This window comes from Coenobita brevimanus, unplaced genomic scaffold, assembly GCF_032717465.1.
Source record: "Coenobita brevimanus isolate Jiangsu-jjx unplaced genomic scaffold, ASM3271746v2 jjx.HiC_scaffold_2551, whole genome shotgun sequence".
NCBI lineage: Eukaryota > Metazoa > Arthropoda > Malacostraca > Decapoda > Coenobitidae > Coenobita > Coenobita brevimanus.
In genome coordinates, this window is record NW_027643491.1 from 116,310 (window position 1) to 139,541 (window position 23,232).

Below are 23,232 nucleotides of genomic sequence, written 5' to 3' on the forward strand. Positions count from 1 at the left end.
CAATTATTTTTCTCATAACTTTAGCAACACAAAAGGTCTCCTCAAGCTGAACATTTTCTGATAATAGAGGGAATACCATAGAAAGGACCATCATTTAGACCATCATATCAAAAGAATTTAAATTGTTGAAGTTACAGGTCTCTTTTAAACTCTGTAAAATGCAAGAGTTAATCATTACACCCGGTCCTTCATGTATGCAAAAGGTCAACTCTGGAACTGTCTTCCTCCATCTGTATTTCCTACAGCCTATGGCCTCTAATCTCTCAAACACATTGTGCTTAGTTGTCTTGCAATGAATGGATCTCGAATTTTGGCTGTCTATCTTATTTTTCGTGGAGGACACAATCTTCCAGGCTTTTGGTTCCTTCTTCCTTACATTAAAAAAAAAAAAGTGGCATCAGTAAGAATGTAATATAGGGAATTTTCATGTATCAGAATGTTTTAAAAGTGTTCCCACAGCAGAATAAAATTGTATGGCAGAGCTAGTATGTAGTGTGGAAGGATCATCATATAGAGTTGTAGAGTTGTTATGGGCTGGTAAAGTTATAAGGGCAGGCCAGAGATAAGACACTTAGGGTGAAACAGAAGACAGATGAGGTAGACAGTGGTATGGTGTAGGTTTGGTTAGTCGATGGTTGCAGACAAATCCACTTGACCAGTTCAGTGGCAGTTGGCAGGCCTTGAGTCCACCACTCCAAATGTATTTCCTACTGTCTTCCTATGTCAATATTTCCTACTGTCTTCCTATGTCTGTATTTCCTACTGTTTTCCTCTGTCTGTATTTCCTACTGTCTTCCTCTATATATCCTACTATATTCCTCTTTCTGTATTTCCTACTGTCTTCCTGTGTCTGTATTTCCTGTTGTCTTCCTCTGTATATATTTCCTACTGTCTTCCTCTGTCTGTACTTCCTACTGTCTGCCTGTGTCTATATTTCCTACTGTCTACCTCTGTCTATATTTTCTACTGTCTTCTCCTGTCTTTATTTCTAACTGTCATCCTCTGTCTTTATTTCCTATTGTCTTCCCCTGTATTTATTTCTAACTGTCTTCCTCAGTCTGTATCTCCTACTGTCTTCCTGTCTGTATTTTCTACTGTCTGTCCTTCAAATGTAGGGCCAGCAATAACCAAGCCACTAAGTTTACAAGGGCTGGCTGTTGATGATATTGTGTTTCCCATCCACAGTGGCACCAGCAACAGGGCCTTGAAGCAGCTGCCAGTCCAGTCCATGCCCCAGAATGTTGGCTAGGCCAGGCTGGTGCTGTTTGTGGCAGTGCGACATACAAACTGGCTGCTGGTGTGACTATCTTGTAAGTCACGCCACTCAGGGAGATATGATGAACACTGCCACTTCTCCCCTATGCTCATTTTTTAAGGTTAGTCTTCAGTTGGCCCTTGCCAGCAGTGTCCAACATCATTCTATCTACCTATAACCCGTAATCCAGCAAAGGGTGGCTGCAGACAAAACGCCTCCAAGTTGCTCTGTAACCCACCATTTGATTGCCCTCTCCCCAACTCACTCCCCACACCCAGCATCAGTAAGGATGTAATAAGCTGGTTTTGGCACTCAGTGTAACTCCAGACTTCACTAAATATTTCCTGCACCATGGCCAGTTTTAGTATGGTGGTTAAGAGGCGGCATGGTTTAATTGGATTGATTTAAATGTTGGGAGTGAGCAGCGTAGCCTCAGGTACCTACACTCCTGTTGGGGCAAAGGAGGATTGGAGTGAACCAAGAAATAATTTTGTCATTACTGATTAATTAACTGATTACTGAGAATACTGTAGTGGTAATAGTAGCAGCAGTAGTAATAGTAGTAGTAATAATTGTGGTGGTTGTAGTAGTAATAGTAGTAGTAGCTGTTGTGATGGTTGTAGCCGTAGTCGTATAGAGAGACATTGATGTTTAATTTATACAGGCATGGTAAACAGCCATGAGCGGAAATTCTGATATTCCACCACTTTAAGTTTCCTGCTTAAAATCTCCTAATATTCCATTGCATCTACTCCCCCTGTAATTTCTCCTGTTTTTCCACTGCATCTACTAAATTTTTCTCTTATTTCAGTGCGTTCACTCCCATTGCAAGTTCTGTTGTTTCACTGCATTTACCAAATTCAATAATTAACTGCATCATCTACTCCCATGAAAAGTTCTTATCACTGCATCATTTACTCCTAAAATAAGTTATAATATTTTGCTGCATCTGCTAAATTCTAGTATTTCACTGCCTCTTCATCCATTATAAGTTCTTTAGTGCTATATTCTGTTAATGTTTCACCATGTAAACTTCCAGTTAGTGATTTCTACAGCTATGATACATTCATTTCTTAGGTCTTTAATACATCATAACAGAGAGAGTCATCAGTGGGCAGAGAAAGATGTCAAGCCTCTCTCAGCTTAGTAATATTCCCCAGGAGTAAGATTGAGCAGGAGAGGAGAATGAATAGTAGTAGTAGTAGTTGTGGAATATTTGGAGGAAATTTAGTCATTGTCATATGTCATTTTTTATTTTTACATTCGTTTTTGCTGTTAAGTCCACTGTAAATTGAAGAAAAATCCATTGTCTCCTTGTGAGGAGAAAATGTAATGGTTGTTCATTTGTAAGCCATCCCTTGTGCAGGGGTTCCCAGGAGTGGGCCAAACCTCAGAGATGATGATGATGATGTTTGGTGGATTGATGATGCATGTTCATTTCATTACCTTCAGACAGTTTTATTCAGCTGAGGAGATTTTGTGAGCTGGAGTAGTTGAGTAGAACTTTCCTTAACCCATTCCATACGAGAGAGATTTCCTTAAGGTGAAGGTGGCAAGAATGGACTAAAAAGGTGTCACCAGAATGATGATGATGGTGGTGGTAAATTGTCGAATTTAAATTGATTATGATGGTAAACATCAATGAAGATGAATCATGTTGGACTTAAATTGACAATGATGATGATGAGGGGTTACAGTGGACTTAGTAGTAAAAAAAAAAAAAAAAAAAAAAAAAGAGAGAGAGAGAGAGAGAGAGATATGCTATATTGTCATTGGCGAGTAAACCAGTGTTGTTTGACCCACAACTTCTCCATCTTTTGGAGGTGATCCAGTCACCATGTTGTACTCATTACGGGACACTACACTTTCAACTTTTAAAAACGTATAAAAATGCTATCACTTCCAAGAACGTCTGTTAAACCCTTAGGCTGTGGCGTGCTTCTCAGATGGGATGTCCGATCTGTGAGAGATACAGGAAAAGTTGATTGTACACATTATTCAGTTAAGAAGTTGTATAGAAATACTTAACGTTACACAAATATATAGCTATTGAGTGACAGGTCCCTACGTGTCAACACGTGGGTTGGTGGAGGGTTAGTGCCCCTCCCCGTAAAACAGGTAACTCAGTCAAGTGGCCACCTCTTACAGGATTATGGCGTCTGGCAATAGATAGATAGATAGATGTTGGAGTCTTTATAAATCATACAAACAGATAGGTGTTGATATTGTATGAGGTGTGACAAAAAAGAAATGGGACTTTGGCTGCTAATCACACAATTCATCCGCCACACAGTAATGAAGTACATCACAGTGTTGCCCAACATCTCAGCACTGTATGAGAAAAGCAGCACTTCAATTAACCTATTATCATTCTTTTCACAGGTGGTTTTGTAGCTCCTGTCAAGTGTCCTCTGTCACAGAATGAGCCTTGAGCAAAGGATTAACATCAGGTTCTTGGCTAACATGGGAAAAACTCCAGCAGAAACCCTTGCCATGCTGAAGGATTTGTATGGACAGAAAACAGTGTCCCATACATGTGTCTGTGAATGGCACAAGAGGCTCAGGATGGAGCGGGTTGACGTGGAGGATGACCCAAATCCAGGATGTCCCTCCACAACAAGAAATGATGCCAACATCCAGAAAGTCAAGGAACTGGTGCGGAGTGATAGCAGACTGATGATCAGAATGATGGCTGAGCAACTGGGATAGGGAGTCAGTGAGGTCCATCTTATTGGAAGATATGGGCATGCAGAAGATTTGCACAAAGTTGGTTCCCAAACTGCTCTCCGAGGACCAAAAGACCCGCCATGTGGATGTGTCACGGGACATTTTGGAGCATCACCCCGCCCCATCCTGAACCTCTTGTGCCACTCGTAGAAATGTGTACGGGACATTGTTTCCTCTCCCTACACATCCTTCAGCATGGCAAGGGTTTCTGCTGGAGTTTTTCCCAAGTTAGCCAAGAACCTGATGTTAATCCTTTGCTCAAGGCTCATACTGTGACAGAGGACACTTGACAGGAACTACAAAACCACCTGTGAAAAGAAAGATAATAGGTTAATTGAAGTGCTACTTTTCTCATACAGTGCTGAGATGTTGGGCAACACTATGATGTACTTCATTACTGCGTGACAGATGAATTGTGTGATTGGCAGCCAGTGTCCCGTTTCTTTTTTGTCACACCTCGTATGTTTGTATCATTTCTAAAGGCTCCAACATGCCTTTATATATGATACAGAGGGGTGTTGATATCATACGTTTGTATCATTTCTAAAGGCTCCAACATGCCTTTATAAACAATACAAACAGAGAGGTGTTGATATCATATGTTCGTTTTGATTATAAAGGCTTCAACATGCCTTTATAAACGATACAAACAGAGAGGTGTTGATGACACATCCTCATGCAATTAGTGCAGATTTAAAGAGTTTTATTGTACTGTACTCAGAAAGATACAGAAACAGAGAAGTCTCTGAAGTAAACCATCCCTAATTCGAGTTTTCTCCAGATTTGTTTTGGTTGGAATCATAGCAGTTCTTCTCGATATCGGGGAAAATCTTAGAGATGACATTTGACGTGGCGTTGAGGAAAGGGTAATATTAAAATTCATGTAACTGATCCAAAGACATTTACCAAACAATTTAATAAAAAAAAATTTTAACAGTGAGTTATCTACGTAATGCTGAGTAACTGATGTGAGGCTGCAGCATCAGTGGTGTACTCAAGGCCATTACACAGCTCTTTAAAGCTGTTGTGTGTTTTGGAAGCTGTTGCATTGTGAGTGGAAGATAGTGTAGTATACGTACGAGGTGTTGGTACTGGTAAGTATTTTTGGATAGGAATCCCACAGTGGTACAACCACAGTTTATCTTTTGCCAGCAATGGCAGGCCTAAACCAAAACAAATTTACAGTAATTTTTAACTTCTTAGCATCACTTCGTACTATTACAGAAGACTGTAAAAAAATATAAGGAAACAGGGATGATAAAGGTACAGTATTATTTGTGTTAGTGCATTTATAATTGGTATACTTGAAATAAGAGCAATGCAGAAAAAGTTTTTCAGCTGAGCACTGTACGGTACATTTATTTTCCCATTCTACTGTAGATTTATCAGCATTTTCCTGGATCCACAGTCTTCATTAATTATAGCTGTAAATATCAATGGTGTCCCTGAGTATTATTTTTACCATTATTCTTACCAGTACAGCCTTATTGATTAGAAGGATTGTGGGTGTAGGATTACTGGGGCAGTAAGCATATGTCAGTTCATTTGTTGTCCCTCCATGTCTGAACAGTGGATGTAGAGTATATGTGCCCTAAAGCTGTTCTCTAATTTTACTGAAACTTTCTCTAGTGGCAGCTTGTATATGAACAGGAAACCTCTTTTGGCTTATAGTTATCTATCTATCTATCTATTGCCAGACGCCTCAATCCTGTTTGGGGTGGTCACAAACAAATCGCCTCCAAGTCGCCCTGTCCCCCGCCATTTCACTGCCCTTCCCCCAGCTCACACTCCCTTCTCACACCCACAAAAAAGTGGGTTTACTAGGTGCTCTCCTGATGCAGTACAGCCTATGAATTGCTATGCAACTTTAATTTTAACTTATCCTAAAACTACCATCTCTCCATCTTGATTGCTGAGTTGTGCCAAAAGATTATCACTAGAATAGTGCTAGTTATGAAGAAGTATCACGGAAAGGATGCAGAGTTGCTGTACTATATTGTCTTTTTCTTTCTTATGATATATGAAATAGGCTTCAAAAGGTTGGAAACCTGGGCCAAGTTAAAGTAAAGATGGTATACTGTAGCTAGTCATGTTATTTCAAGATTTTGTCGGTACTGCATTCTTTAACATGCAGTAGAAGTGGTGCATTTAAGAAACAAAAAATCTGCAGTTACTGGTACTATTAATATTATTATTACCATTATTATTAGTACCAGTATTACTGTTATTATTATTATCATTATTATTATTATTATACTATACATGGATGCCTACCACTGCAAGGAACAATAGTTAGGTGGAAGGGAACCGTGACCCACGTAAATATTGCCAGAGTCCGCAACCTCCCCAAGACTGCACTGACTTATCTTCCAGATATAGTCGAGAAGCCTCTGAGGTGCTACCTGGGTCAGAAGCTCCCAGCATGTCCAGTCACTAAAACCCCAAGTACCGAGGTAGAGCGATGCCAGCTTCTCCACTCAGTCTTGGGCTCAGACACTTGTACTCTTGATAACTGGAATGAGTACACGTTTGAGGTTCGTATCTCTATGACTCCATCATATTGGAGGTTCGGGATTGGGATGATGCAGGGTTTTGATGTGACGCTCCTAGCCGATGACACCTTCCATGATTTCCTTTTCAGACTTAGTGTTGGGGATCAAGTGGAGTTCCTAGCATCACTATCGGAAGGCGTAGGGACAAAAACACCTGGACTTGAGCTCTCGGCTGTGAGATGCATTAACTGCAAGGCCAAGTTAGGGTTGGTCCAAAAGCAGGATCCACCAGCCAGCACAAACCTACATACCGCTCCAATCTTCGTCTTCAACTTTCTCATGGGACCAACACTAACAATATGACACGCTTGAGTGAGTTATGCCAAGAAAAAAACTTAAGGACTACTGTATTCTGAAATTCTAAGTGTATGAGTCTTGTGTGTAATTTTAAGTACTAATATAATTTCTGGAAAATAATGCTTTACTACAATTCTTTCTGCATGATAGTTAATGTAGTGACACAGTTTATTAAAGTAGAGGGTAATTATTTTGAGATGGATAGCATGGAAGTTATACGTGCAGCAAGAGCAACGTGCCTGTTTTTAACGCTGGTGCTCTAACCTCTTAGCCATAAGGTTTGTCTGCTGGCTGATTAAGTATACTTTAGTTATGACTGTACTGTTGTGGATATTAGTAATGATTCACTTCTGACAATAAATAACAAGATGGTGAGCAGTGACATATAACTGATAAGCCTAGCAGTATTACTGTCCACAGTAATGCACCCTGCATAAACATTTTAAAGGTATACCTGTACTTGAGCTGTGGCAGTCCTTTAGTTGCAAATTGTAAAAGATAGTTACTATTAATTGTTCCTGTCTGTAATCATTCAAACCTATGGTATTTGGCCTTTTATAATACACATCATGAAAGTTTTATGCAGCTTTTATGAATAGTTGAGATTGTTCTCTCTTAACAAATCAGAACTAGTACTGTATATGCATCGTATATCTTTTACATGTTTTTGTGTGTTCATATAAAAAGTTCAGCAGAGGTGTATGCATTCTCTGACTGATCTTAAGTATATATGCAACTTTGGAGTCAAACTCTTTGCAGCCAAGTTCCATGTTGTAAACTGTTTTAGATGTGGATTTTCTATGAATAACATTGTTACTAATAGGAATGCATTGAGGCAGTATGGATGTATGGCATGCATATAGAATGAAAAGTTGACAGAAAGTGTGTCCGAGGGGCAAGACTTATGAGAGTGAGGAATGACTGAGACTGATACTGAAATAGTAAGTGTTAAGTTCATTTAAATTGTCAGATAATAGATTAAGTGCAGTTTCTATGATTTAATCTTGCCCACCACCTTCAAATAATGGAGAATGAGTTAACGTGATCATAATACAATATCCCCATAAGGTGAATCATGTCATGTAAGGACAAGGTGTCATCGTGGGAAAGGATTCACTAAAAGAGATATTGTCATCATACGAAAGGGTTAACTAAAAAGAGTCATTCCCCTAAAGTTTAAAATTATGGCTGTAGCAAAAACTGAATTAAAGACACTCTTCCTGAAGGATTTGTGACTACAGCATATGTACCTCTATTGTAAATTGAGTGGCAGACTTTGGAATCTCACTTTACCGATTTATATTTTGCTTATATGTTTACAACTGCCTTGTTTACAATTGATAAGTTGCAACTGAGATATATTTTTGCACCGCTTTAATTTCTGTGTAGAGGAACCATGTTTTCCTTTAGTTTGGAAATTTTCCTTCATTGATATTAATACTGGCTGTGAGTGGAGCTTAATGGGAAATCTTAGTACAGATAACCTACTTAGAATGTTATTTTTATCCAGTTGGGTAAGTTATGTTCAATGTAGAACTTCTGGTCTTAACCATCCCATTCATTACTGGGAAATAGGGTTAGAATAGTGATTGTTTTGATTACTATTATTGTATTTATTTTGGAGTGCTAGCTGCATGAATGAATTCTGTATGTATATAATGAACATGGTACAACTTTTGTACGTACAGTCATGTGTCAGTTGGGTAGTTCTTATTAGTTGACTTTAAGTTTAGAGGATTTTTTGGCAAAGTTAGACATTTGGTGGTGTAATGACTTAAAATGGCACTGTGGTCATGTGTCATAAATCCGTAATAGGTGGCTGAAGGTTTTACAATTATGTGCAGTCACTGGTATATGAGAGAGGGGGGGTGTGAGTTGGGAGTGGGGCAGTGAAATGGCGGGGGACAGGACGATGTGGAGGCATTTTTTTTTTTTTTTTTTTTTTTTTTTTTTACGTGTCCGACTCTGGGCAAAGGCTCAGGGCCTATTTCTTGGGGGCAGTGGCCCATCCCAAGGCCCAGTAGTCCTCCTACAACTCCACATGTCACCACTTCGGCGCTAACACCCACCGTCCATATTGAATACATGCTAGGGCTGTCTCATACAGGACTAGTGTACTGGTATTAGCGGGGGTACTTTTATGACATGTCGGTGGGTCATCTGGTAGAACAGGAAAATCTGCTTTTAGGAAATTCAAATCCTTAAACTGTTCCCTGCCCCAGCCGGGATTCGATCCTGGGTCCATTAGGACTGCAAGCCGCCTCTCTACCGATTCAGCCACCCCGTAAGGGATTAAGACGTCTGGCAATAGATAGATAGAGCAGGGGCATGTACGGCTCACCATTCAAATCTGTAAAAATTAGACACTGTTTTTATGACTGTGTTGTCATCAGGGGCATGTGCAGGTCATCTCTGAAATCCGTAAGAGGTGACTGAAGGTTTTATGATTGTATGCTGCCACTAGGGATCATCCACTCACTTGATGTAGTGCTGCCTACTTCTTCCTTAGCCTTTATCATTCTTTTTCTGTGCCTGTCGTCCTCTCTTCTTATTTCTCCCATCTCTCGTCACTTATTGCTTTTCTTTCCTTTACAGGTGGCTTTACATTGAGTGACAAGCCAAATGGTTTCCTGTAAGTCAAGAAACCATTTATAACGCTGGGTGGTAACCATATAACCAACTCATATGTGCTCCCTACGTGTCAGCAAGTGGGTTGGTGGAGGGTTAGTGCCCCTCCCCGTAAAACAAATAACTCAAAGTCAAATTGCCACCCCTTACGGGATTATGGCGTCTGGCAATAGATAGATAGATTATTGTTACAGTATTATTATAATTATTACTATATTATAACATTACACAGACCAGGGCAAACAGCACCAAACCTGGCTGTGAAAGCAAAAGGTGGAATGATGCAGGAGACAGCAGCTTCAGCCTGCACTCCACCTGGTTTGCACCCAGATGACCCATGGGCCACAGCAGCAATATTATTCTTATTGTTGTATAGTCCCAGGGCTCATTTGAACACGAGCTTGGTGAACTGAAGGCTCAAGTTGCCCTTCACCTGCTATTCACCATGCTCCTTTGAGGGGAGAGGGAGTTGAAGAACATTTGTATAATCAGTTATATTGGCTGCGCCACTGGAAAATGTCTGTCTGTGTATCTGTCTGTAGCCAGACACCATAATCCTGTATTGGGTGACCACAAACAAATCACGTCCATGTCTCCCTGTCCTCTGCCATTTGGCTGCCCTCCCTCCAACACATCCCCCTCTCTCATATAAAGTACCGGTATCTCTCCACTCCATGCCTTTATCTCAGTTATGTTCTCTCCCTCTCTGCCTCTACCATCTACCAATATTTTATTATTCAACAGGTACAGTAATGTTGTCTCCGGACATCCCTGAATTCATACCAAGGAGCCAGCAGGTGACACAGGTGACAAAGAGAGAGGGCAACACTTCTGAACCTTTTGGACAAAGAGATGCACAGCAGAAGAACATTACCACTTCTGAAGCCACAGGATGGCGAGGCAAACATAAGGAGAACACTACCACTGGGGCAGTACTTCATGGACAGGCTTCTCCATGGCAGTATCCCGTAAGTGATCAGTCTGGTTTAAGAAAAGATGAACCTGAGTATAATAAGAGTGGCAGACCTAAGTTTTCCATAAATGATCCATCAGGTGTTAGGAGAGATGATTGCAAATATGATAAGAGTGACAGATTCAAGTTTACAAGTGATCAGTCAAGTTTTAAGAAAGATGATCATAAATGTGTTAAGAGTGACAGCCCCAGGTTTACTCAGGAGGATCAGCAGCCAGAGAATGCTACTGCTGCTGCGTCCAAATATAGCTTAAATTCTCAGTCAAGTGTAAAGAAAGACTATAGTAAACATGGTCACAGACACAGATTTACTGAACGTGGATCAGTGTCACCTCAAAATGAAACAACTGCTTGGAGACTCAGAGCTTCAGATTCCAGTAATTGGAGTGTAAGAATTTAGCTAATGAAAGAGACTGTCTGTCTGTTGCCAGATGCATTCATCCTTTAAAGGGTGACCACAAACAAATCCTCTCCATGTTGCCTTGTCCTCTGTCATTTGTCTGCCTTTCCCCCAACTCACACCCTCCTCTCATATATCTGTTCACTTCATCCCTCATTCTTATCCTTTGCCACTCCCTTCACCTTACTCATATACACTCTTCTAGTCAATCTTTCATTCCCCGTCCTCTCCACATGGCTGTTTTTGGATGATTTTAATGTTTAGCATGAAAGACATTCTCAGTTTGGAGGATTTAGGTGGGAAGTAAGGTCTGGATGATGATGATGATGATTATGATTTAAGCATAGCCTTCATTAACTCCATTACTCTCTGGGGACTCTCTTAATATGATTAGGCCTACCATTGTCTGGCAGAAATTTGAATAAGTTAAACAGTACATTACAAAATTCATGAGGTTAATCAGTTAATTCCAGTGATGTATTTGCATTTTGTTTTTTTGCATTTTAAGACCATTTTATTTAACAAAGGAGAAACTTTTCAAACTGGAGTTAGATATAGCCTTTGTGAATCCTGTATTTACCAGACATCATCCCAGAGTTGAATAAAATAGTCTGGAAGTACCAAGAATGAATACAGTAAATTTGTAAATATGATCACTGCATCAGAGGGTTTTTAGGTACTGTAGTAGTAGTAGTAATAGTAGTAGTAGTGGCTTCTGTAGCCCCAGGGTAATCTGGAAAGTGAACTCAGAGGTCAGCAGGCAGAAGTTACTCTTCTTCTGCAGTCAACTAACCTCACGTAGAGGAACAAGGAAGGACGTAAGGAACATTCGTATAATCAAGCAGTGGAGCTGCATGGTTTTATCAGTGCCATCACATGAAGGCACTACCAGCACCATCAAAGGGATGATGGAGAATGATGCCTTTATGTGGTGGGTGACACTGATAGGATTGGGTATTGGAACTACCTGGTTATACACATGTCCCTCTCCTCCCTTTCTTTCCCCTGAAGAAAGGATGGTGGGCTGCAGGATAGGGGCAACTCCAGCCTGCTGTTCACTGGGTTCACATTCAGATGAACCTAGGGCTGCAAAGCTACTACTGTACTACCATTAAAGGAGTTCATGTGCTGGAATATGTATTTACCTGGAATAAAAAATGAATAGCACTATGCCACACTTATTTTTTCTCTCAATTTCAGGTGAGACGAGGGGAAATTAGAGCCAACAAGAAGAAAAATTTATCAAAACTGAAGAAAGCAGCTAAAAGACTGCAGGATGATAGAATAGCAGCATTTAAAATTATATTTAATGGTAGGTAAATTTACATGGTGTGTTATTACATTCAGTGTTTTGATAGATTGCATTGATAATAATAATAATAATAATGATGATAATAATAATAATAATAGTAATAATAATAATTAGTGGTAGGTGGTGGCGACCATCATCCACTCACTTGGTGTAGTGCTGCCTACTTCTTCCTTAGCCTTTATCATTCTTTTTCTGTGCCTGCCTTCTTCTCTTCCTATTTCTCCCATCTTTCCTGTCCTTCCCAACAATCTTTCTGGCTGATCCACCCTGTACCAGACTTCCTGCAAAAACGCCACATCCACTCACGTTCTACTGAATGCCTCAACGACTTTCCCTGCTTATCCCCTCAGACTTCCCACATTCCATGAACCCACCCTCATCCCCCTGGTTGATTTACTGTCCTCAGGCTTGCTTTGAAACTTATTCTTGTGTTTTGTCATAGTCAGTATTAAGAAAGGGGGATAGACATACCCCATAACTAAATTACCTGGATATCATCTGGTGGTAGCGAGAATAAATAGAAATGACAACCATGGGCAGAATGGGTTATTTTCCATGTGTTGACGATGATGATAATGTAATTACAGTTTTTTCCTTCTCAACTCAACAGAAGCAAAGAGAGCCATAGAGAGACAGAAGACACAACCTCCTACAAGTTCATCAACACCAGCGGACCTGTTACCTGTCGAGGAGGAGGAGAAAGAAAAGAAGGAGGGGGTGAAACGGGATGAAGAGACCGTTAGGAAGGAGTCGACACTAATTGAGGAGACGAGCCATGTGGGGGAAACTGAACACGATGATAAACTGGACAGTGAAATGAAGGGTGAAAAGGAGAGGAAACAGGAGATAGGAGAGAAATATAGTGATGGGAAGAAGATGGATAGTTTAATTAATGATGAAGTAGAAAAGCAAGAGAAAGGAGAAAAATCCAGTGATGAGGAAAGATTAGACAGTGATAACAAGGGTGAAATAGATGAAAAAGAAGAGAAAGGAAGAAGATTGAGGGTTGAGAAAATATTAGACAGTGGAACTAAGTGTGAAGTAGATAAGAAACGAGAGAAAGGGGAAAAATCTAAGGCTGAGAAAAACCTAGACAGTGGAAATAATGGTGAAATAGATAAGAAAGAAGAGAACGATGAGAATTCCAAGGGTGAGACGCGCATGAATGCAGAGAGAGCCCGGTGGATAATATTTCAGGAACTGAAGATGCTGGCAGATCCCGTCCATCACCGTAATTTTAGAGAGTAGGTGTTTTTTTTAATTGTGAGCCACTTGAAGGCAGTCAGATCCCTCTGTGTGATTAAGTTACGTTCGTGGAAAAAAACAGTCAGTTGTATATCAGATGTAGGGATCATAGCAATCTTATATGGGAAATTGGTGATTATTTGTCGAAAAAGATGCCGAAATATTAAGATCATATAAGCAAACAATTGCACAATGGAAGATCGTATAGTGGGGTTTAGGTGCACTGATGTATTGAATATTGGTTAGGTAGTATGTTGTTACTGGTAATAGGGTAGAAGGGAGTGTGCTTAGTTGGTGTGGTCATATGCTATACAGGTATTTGCCACTCGGTGTCCACAGTACGTTCCGAAAAATAGGATGTTAAGTGATCTGGACATTAAGCGACTACCATAACTTATGCACTGAATACTGTACTGTATATTGTACTATATATACAGGTATGTGATATATACTGTACTGTATATTACTTGTAAAGTACAGTATGAAAAGCCCAAATTAAGACAAAAACATGGCTGGATGTGGGTGCCTGTGGCCGGTGTTGATGACAGTGTTATACAGTAAACTTTTTACTGCATGTTAGTAAACTTTTTACAGTTTTTTTTTTGGTCTATTTTTTACGGCTTTTATGTAAGTAGATTAGGTTAGCATAGATATGGCTAGGTTGGGTTAGGTTAGATATGGTTATGTTATGTTGTTAGGTTAGGTTAGCTTGGGTTAGGTAAGATTATATTACCAGCATGTTAAGTTAGATTACCTTAGATTTACCGGTAGTAATGTTCAGTTAGTGAAGGTTAGGTCAAGTTAGGTTAGGTTAGTAAGAATGAAATGACTTAGGATGGATTAACCTTCAGGGTGAATTGATGAGAAAACCCTCTAATCTGACGCCTCTCCCCAGGTACTGCACCCATGTTGTGACAGATGAAATTAATGAAGTGGCAGCAGAATTGCTCAAAGCTGTGGTTCTGTTCCAGAGGCGACTGTATGCACGGGACCCTGCCAAGGGTGCCATCAAGTCAGTTGATAATTTTTGTTGTTGCTGTTGTAGCACAGGTAGTAGTAGTAGTAGTAGTAGTAGTAACTGTGACCCCAGGCCTATGTAAACAAGAAGCCAGTGGACTATAGGCTGAAGCTGACATTTTTCTGCAGTCCACCATTTTTCAATTGGGGGATGGGAAGGAAATTGATGGTTGTTTGTAAAACCAGGCAGTGGAACCACCGAGTTATATAGGCACCGGACTACTGGCACATGAAGGCGTTCTTTGCCAGCACCTGCTTCAAGTGAAACCGCCCTAAGTGAGACATATTTCTGGTTTGTGACTGAGTGGTTAAAGCTTAAAAACATTCATTTCTAACTTGCGAGCAACTTTATAATGAATCATAAGTAACTTTAAGTGAATATCGTCATCATCATCATCATCATTATCTAATCCTGTGTTGCCCCATGAGGAGTGTAGGAACCCAGGGCTAGGCAAGTTGGTCCAGACATTTAAGATGAGAGTGACCAGCCTCACTCATCCCTGAGTGGCATTACATGAGCAATAAACCCCAACCATCCCTTGGATATAAACCTACATTGGCTTAATCTGGCAGGAGTGCCTTAGTTACCCACTAAACCACCAGGTGCCATAGTTTGGTTATGTGGTTATCACCCAGCGTAGTAAATGGTTTCCTGATGTACAGGAGACCATTTGCCATGTCAGTCAGTGGAGAGTCACCTGTAGACAGAAGGAAGAAGAAAGAAAGAAGAAAGGAAGAGAGGAGAGGACAGTCACCTGAGAGCAGCACTACGTCGAGTGAGTGGATGGTGAGCGCCCCCACCTACCACTAATAGATGTTAATTCATCAGCAGCAGAATAATGAAACAGCTTTTAAAGTGAAACAGCTCTAACCTATTAAAGTAGAGTGATATTTTCTATTTTATTCTCTCATGATACAGTTTTATTCAGCATAAGAGAGACTTTGAAGTAGAGAGGTTAGAAATACCCTCCATCAACCCCATCACCATAGAAAGTCTTCCAAAGGAAAATGAAATAATCTGGTAGTTATGAAAATACAGTTGATTAATACATCGTTGGATTCATGCTATTAATTTAGGCCAAATTGTAACTCCCTTTTTTTGACAGGCAGAGGTTTGTGTGTGGGCTGAAGCAGACAACCAAGTTAATGGGCAAGATGTCATGCATCATTATGGCACCAAATATACAGAAGTGCTATGAACCAGGTAACAACATATTTGCATGTTTGTTTTAACCCGGCTCAGATCCTAACCTCTTTCAGCTCAGTTGATGGCCAAATGTAGTTGGATGAGAGTCAGTTTGACAAGCAACCAAGGAGATTCCTACCTCATAATGAAGGCTTACAGAATTTCATATGCCCTTGACTTGGTATTCAAGGTGTGGAAGTGGCCCAGCTTTGTCAGCTGAAAATTAACCAACAGTAGTGTGTCAGCTGTTATTATATTACTGTATCCCTTTTCTATGTGCTTAATTGAGTGAAGTAAGCGGTGATTGATTATTTGTTATTTCATGTCATTGTTTGGTCCAATAAATTTTGGGTTAAGAGTGAATGCGTGAGAATGTTGTACAGTATGGTACAGTACAGTACAGGTACTGTAAGTAGTGTTATAAACAGTAATGTAGTAGTAACCACAACCCTAGGCTTATCTGAATGTGAACCCAGTGGATTACAGGCCAGAGATGCCATCTTCTTGTAGCTCACCATTCTCCTTTTAGAGGAGAGGGAGGGAGTTGAGGGAAGTATGTATAACTGGGCAGGGGAGCAGCTCGGTTATATCAGTGCATCCACATGTAGGTGTCCTTTTCTAGCTCCATCGTTTTGTTTAATTTTTGAAGGCTCTATGCATCGGTCTTGGTCACCTAATGGCGGCTCTCCATGCTGCTCCATCTGTGGCAGCTTCCCTATTCAGTCCCTCATCCCTGAGGTCACACTGAATGACATCGTCCCAGGTGTTTTTCGGTCTACCTCTCGCAACCCTACCCCTAACATTAACACTTCTCACTTTCAGCACCCATTTATCATCATTCATCCCCTCCACATGCCCAAACTATCTCAGTCTGCCTCTCCTCATCACAGCACCAATACAGTCCAGTCCCAACCTACTCCTCAACTCTTCCATCATAAACCTAGCTCCCCCAGGCCTCACACTCGGGGATGCACTGCACATCCACCTAATCATTGTCATTTCTGTACATTTGAGCTTGCGAATATCCTCTTCCTTTACTGCCAGGTCTCACTACCATACAGCATTACACTCCTAACAAAAGCTGTATACAGAGATCCTTTACCACAGAGGGAGAACCCTCTCAATGTCAGGAGAGGCAACAGCTCCCTGAACTTCTTCCAACCACTCCTTGCTCTAGCCACAGAGCTAGCTCCAGCCCTGCCACAAGCACATAACATGTCTCCCAAATAACAAAACTCTTCCACACACTCAAGAGATCCACCAGCAAGTTCAATCCTTTCACGCCTGTCAATCTCCACCTGCTCTCTCTGACACACCGCACACATGAAATCAGCGTTATCTCGCAGTCTACCTCTAATACCACTACATCTCTTATGCACCCAATTATTACAGACACTGCACAAGATGGAATTACTTCCTATGCCCTTGTGGCAAATCGCACATAGCCATTCTCCTTCTTCTTTGACAGTACTGCCCCTAGCCCTGGATACCATCACTTTTGTTTTTTCTTCATTTACTCCTAAGCCCTTGTGCCCCATGCCATCTCTCCACTTCCTAAATAATGTAAAATGTACCCAATACAGTACTGGTATTTGTCCCTCATCTCTCCACTTCCTAAATAATGTAAAATGTACCCAATACAGTACTGGTATTTGTCCCTCATCTCTCCACTTCCTAAATAATGTAAAATGTACCCAATACAGTACTGGTATTTGTCCCTCAGCATCGTTTTAAGTGTGTTTAATGATGGAAAGGGTCGATTGTAGCCAACCAGTTTTTAAAAAATAATTTCTGAAATTTGATTAAAGTAAAACCTGTATGGTCTCTGTGTATTTTTACTGACTGCACTCTGTTGTGTGTAGCCTTTGGTAATCTATACATTTCAGTTCAGTTCCCTGTACAGCATCCCTTCACATACACTGTACCATTCACCTCATATGCTTTATACCTCTTAGGGGTCCCACCCAAAAATCCGAAAAATCTGATAATCCGAATGATTCTCGGTCCACTGCCATTGGGATTGATGGACTTTTATTGTACAGCTTATTAATTTTAGACATCTCAAACTTTAATAATTATTTTGGGTATCAGTGTCCCCATCCTGCACAGTAATTTATCATGTATGCCATCTCTGTACTGACCCTTTTCCTAGTCTGAAGTGCTGCTTTATACCTGGTACTCATTTTGTCTTAACTTGGCCCAGAGTTTTGTCATTTCTAGCTCAGTGGCTGAAAAAGACAATGCCCTGTACTCTGGCTGTATATTCTCTTCATAGCACCTCTTCTTGACTACTATTTTTTTTTTTACTATAACCTGACATAAAATTGCCATCTCTCTATTGTAAATGCTGAGTTGTAACAACAGATTAGCACTAGAATATAATGCTAGTAAAAAAAAAAAAAAAAAAAAAAAATCCTGTGGAGGGAATATAGAGCCATAGCATTGCCTTTTTCTGTCACTGGACTATGTGAAATAAGTGGCAACAGGAAAAAAATCTGGACCTTGTTAATGTAAAAGAAGCCTAGTATAACCTTCTAGTGTTTATCTTTTGCAACACCTCAGCATTCAAGATGAAGAGCTGACAGTTTTAGGCCAAGCAGAAGCAAGAGTAATATAAGGCACTCTTCCCCTGCAGGAGGTCTAGATGATGCTGTGGAAAAGACACTACAACAAGCAAAACTGCAAGAGGTGCCGGTTGTATTTGCACTGTCGCTGAAGAAACTGGGAGGCCTTACCCACATCAAGCAAAACATTTCCTGTGTTGGCATCATTAATTATCAGGGAGCTCAGGTGCAGTCACTTATGTTTGAATTCATGTGATGTTTGTGCTGGTTTTGTTGGTTATTTTGTGGAAGTAGTGTGTGGTGAGTAAGGATGGAAGCAGTATGATGAGTAAGGATGGAGGCTGTGTGATGAGTAGTATGGAAGCAATGTGATGAGTAACGATGGAAGCAGTTTGACGAGTAAGGATGGAAGTTTAATAGAGTGCAGGAAAAAAAAATGGTACAATGAGATACACACACACACACACACACAAAATCCCCTAGGCTCAGTAGGTTAAGGCAAGGATAATTTTTTTTTTTTTTTAAACGGTAACGACCTAAAATTGCCATCTTGTCTTTGTGACTGCTAGGCTGTAACAGTAGATGAACACTAGAATATGGTACTTGTTGCAAAGAAGTGTGTGGAAAGTACAGTACTGTGTGTTGAGCTGTAGCATTGTCTTTTTCTGCCATTCAGCCACCTGTAGTAATCTGCAAAAGGACAAACATCTGGGCCAGGCTGAGGTAAAAAAGGTATTGCTCCATGTCTGCAGGTAGCATTATGTAAGCAGGTGGTGAATCAGTAGAGAGGTGATCCACTATCCCAATGGACACAGATTTGAATCCCGGCTGGGGCATGGAATGGTTTAAGGGATTTGAATTTGACATGCCATAAAAACACCCCCACTAATACCATTACACCAGTCCTGTATGAGACACCCCTAGTATGTATTCAGTATGGGTGGCAGGTGTTAGTGCTGAAGTGGTGACATGTGGAGGTCTATGGTTTGTAGAACTGCTGGGCCTCAGGGAAAGGACTGTTAAGCATATGTCCAGAGTCAGATACATTAAAGGAAAAAAGTATGAAGTAAAATGACGGTTTTGCATTTAAGCCATAATTGTCAGAGTAACATTTCACTATAGTCCTTTTGCCTTAACTTGGCCCAGGTTTTGATCCTTTTGCTGCCTATTTCACGTATCTCAGTGGCAGAATGAGACAGTACTTTGGCTCAACATGATTTCCATAGTACTTCATTTCTAGCATTATATTCTAGTGCTATTCTCATGTTACAACTCAGCAGTGAAGGTGGAGAGATGTCAGTTTTATACCAAGTTACAGTAGAAAGGGTAAAGTAGGGTGATGATGATGATGATGGTGGTGATACAATATTTAGATCCTACCTCAACCTTGCTTTATGTGGGAATAAGGGTCTGGATGGTGATGATGATGTTGATGATAATGATGATTATGATGATTATTATTATTGTTATGACAATGATGATAGTGATGACAACAATATGAGATTGATAATGCTGTAGTGGCTGATGATGATGATGATTTGGATTGGCTTATTTTCAGGACTCCTTCCACAAGTTGATGGCTCTGATACCAGCTGCAAAGGAGAAGTACCAGGCTTTGGTCAGGAGTCGCCAGCAGGCCATCCTTCCCCTATCCACACCTCCTCCCCCTGCTCCTCCCCCTTCGTCACTTCCTGACCTCACCCCTTCCCCCTCCTCGTCACCTTCCCCATCCTCCACACCCCCTCACATCACCCCTCCTGCTTCCTCACTCCCTGAACCCACCCTTTCCCCCTCCACCACACTGCCTCACCCCTATCCTCCTCCCTCCTCCATCCCTCCCACCACCGCTAACTCAACACACATCATTCCTATATCCTCTACAAAGGAATCCACTAATTGATATTCGAGTTCAGTTTATATTTGTGCACTGTTTTCTCTATTGTAAGGTTTGCTTGTGATTGTTTGTAAAGCATGGGAGTGTTGAAATGCAGTCCATCCAAATATAAATTGCTGTATATAATCTTTGTACTCTAACTTGGTCCAGATTTTCATTCTTTTGCAGCTTATTTTACATAGCTCAGTGGCAGAAAAAGACAATACTTCAGCTCTTCATCCTTTCCATGTAGCATTTCTTCATGACTAGCATCATATTCTAATGCTAATGTATTGTAAATCAGCATTCATGATGGAGAGATGGCAATTTTATGCCAGGTTAGTGTAAAAAGAGTATAATGACGGGTGATGGAGTTAGAGTGATGTAATAATTAGAAGCAGTTGTAACCTCAGGATTATCTGACTGTGAACCCAGTGGACTGCAGGCTGAAGTTGCCACTCTCCTGCAGCCCATCATCCTCCATTTGAGGGGTAGGGAGGGCATTGAGGATGTTTGTATAACCAGGTAGCTTCACCACCTAGCTACATCAGTGCCACCACATGAAGGCATCCCTTTTCAGGATGAAAATGTTGTAATGCCGTCAATCCAAATATGAATGATAATTACGGATGTTAGGGTTCGAATGAAGGACTGTGGGGCAGGTGTGGAAGGGTTTAAGTCATGGCTGAGTGTAATTTGTACTGGATTATTGGTTGTTATTCAGACCTCCCACCAAATGGTGCTTTCCAAGGAGGAAAATTACTATACTCTTTTGACTTTAACTTGGCCCAGATTATTGTCCTTTTGCTGTTTATTTCACATAGCGCGTTGATAGAAAAAGACAACAGTATGGCTCCACCTCCTTTACCAAGCACTTTTCATACTGGCGCCCTATTTTAGTGTTAGTCTTATGTTACAACTAAGCATTCAAGAAGGAGAGATGGCAATTTTAGGCCAAGTTAGAGTAAAAAGAAAATAAGCTAAAAGGGGAAATCTTTTAAACCCCTGAATTATAAGTCATGTGTTATTTTATTTATTTATTTACTTACAGTAAACCCTCATTATACAATGCCTCATTGTACGATATTTCGCTTATACAGTGTCAAAATTTTAGTACCCTATGCCCACTATACAATGGGAACGATTTGCAACAACGATGGATCATCCACGGCTCAGTGAACAGCGAATGTGCAAACGCAACAAAAACGTCCTCACACTGTCGGCATTAGACCACACACACTTGTCCACCGGTCCAGCCTCATTAGCTAGCCCTGCCCAGCCAGCTAGCCCAGTCTTATCGATTGGTCCAGCACCATCAGCCAGCACCACCCAGCCAGCTAGCCCAGTCTCATCCGCCAGTCCAGACTCATCAGCCAGCCCCGTGCAGCCAGCCAGCCCTGCCCAGTCAGCCAGTTCTGCCAGTGATGAGTGAGGGCTGTGAGGCCCTAACTGTCCCTTAGCCTCGGAGGGGACATCAACAATCCTATTTACTTAAGTAATAGTAAGAACTACTGTATACTGTTATTTTCATGTTTTTCCCCTCTATTCATTATTAATGTGTTACTTTACATGTTTAAACATAAGGATATTTCATGTATGTGAGTGTTAAGGTGTGTGAATGTGCGAGTTTAGGCAGGTCTGAGAACGTATCCCCATTGACTACATGTTATAACAGGTTCACCATACAATGGATTGCTATACGATGGGGTTTTCAGGAACGGAACCCCATCGTATAATGAGGGTTTACTGCATGAAAAAATATAATGGAAATTGGCTGTTTGGGTTTGGTTATGTGTACTGTATTGTAAATGAGTTTTTATTCCTGTAGAACAGTAATAATTGGATGAGAATGAATGAATGAATGAATGAAAGAACAGTAATGAGAAGCTGCACAGTCTGTTGCATAACACAAGCACAGTGGCTGCCCTGGATGCTGGTACTTTCAGCTGGATGTGGGTCTTCCAGTCTGCCTGCACGTTTTTTTTTAAAGTGTGTGTATGTGTGTGTGTTTTTACCTAATTGTATCTTTACAGGAATGAGTCAGGCTCATGCTGTTCTGTGTATTAAACCAGTTTTATCATACATATCCATAAATTTGTGAATATTTTTGGCACACACTATTTCATTTGGTAGTGCATTCCACTGATCAATTGCCCTATTTGGGAAACTAAATTTCCTTGCATCTTTATCACCTCTGTTTTTACATACCTGTAGTTTTTTGCAGTGTCCTCTTGCTGATGCTTCCCCATAGGTTATATATTCATTTATGTCTATTTTCTCTTTCCCTGAGATGCATTTATATAGCATAATCATGTCTCGTCTTTACCTTCTCTCCTGTAGTGTTGGTAGATTCAGTTTTTCTAGTCTTTCTTCGTAGCTTAGATCTCTTAAGCTTGGTACCCATCTTGTAGTTGCCCTTTTTACTTTTCCAGTCTTATCTATGTGTTTATTGAGATGAGGACTCCAGACTACTGATGCATATTTCAGGGTTGGTCTGATGAATGATGTTATTATCTTTCTCAGTGTGTCTTCATTTATATATGTGAATGCTGTTCTCATATTAGTAACCAGTGTATACATGTTATGTAGCTTCTCACTGATGTGATCATCTGGAGATAGTTTGTTACTGATAATCACTCCTAGGTCCTTCTCTCTTTCTGATATGTGTAGGGTTGACCTTCCTAACTTATAATCCCAATCTAATCTTTTCTCACTTTTGCCACACTTAATTACATGACACTTGTTCACATTAAATTCCATTTGCCAATTATTGCTCCACTGTGTGTGTGTGTGGGGGGGGGGAGAAGAAACCAGAGGCCAGTGACTCTCTATGTTGTAGGAATGGCTCTGTTCCATTGGCTGAAATCTATGTAGTATTAACTCAGAATTTTCCACCCACAGAAGTTCAGGCCTCTGGATCTTCGGCCCAAGAAGACCCGTGCCATCTGATGCAGCCTGACAGCGGCAGATGAAGCGCCTCACACCTAAGATATCTATCTATCTATCTATTGCCAGATGCCACAATCCCGTAAGGGATGGCCATTTGACTTTGAGTTATTTGTTTTACGGGGAGAGGCACTAACCTTCCACCAACCCACTCGCTGACACATAGGGAGCACGTATGGTTTGGTTATATTGTTACCACCCAGTGTTGTAAATGGTTTCTTGGCATACAGGAAACCATTTGGCTTGTCACTCAATGT

General features: G+C 40.7%; 1 protein-coding gene across 1 annotated transcript; it reads left to right on the forward strand.

The window, feature by feature from the left end:
- Positions 1 to 12,960: 12,960 nt before the first annotated feature.
- Positions 12,961 to 22,988, forward strand: LOC145389854 (uncharacterized). The gene is made up of 6 exons (XM_080264986.1): positions 12,961 to 13,388; positions 14,285 to 14,401; positions 15,513 to 15,610; positions 18,228 to 18,382; positions 19,715 to 19,839; positions 22,931 to 22,988. Exons 1-6 carry the CDS (start codon positions 12,961 to 12,963, stop codon positions 22,986 to 22,988), a joined length of 981 nt encoding a protein of 326 aa, XP_080121112.1.
- Positions 22,989 to 23,232: the final 244 nt, after the last annotated feature.

Bases quoted from the DNA above. Each gene is read 5' to 3' on its own strand.
- LOC145389854 (XM_080264986.1), top strand. From the start codon at position 12,961: ATGAAGGGTGAAAAGGAGAGGAAACAGGAGATAGGAGAGAAATATAGT. The intron at 13,389-14,284 runs GTAGGTGTTTTT...GCCTCTCCCCAG, and splicing joins CATCACCGTAATTTTAGAGA to GTACTGCACCCATGTTGTGA. The intron at 15,611-18,227 runs GTAACAACATAT...CTTCCCCTGCAG, and splicing joins ACAGAAGTGCTATGAACCAG to GAGGTCTAGATGATGCTGTG.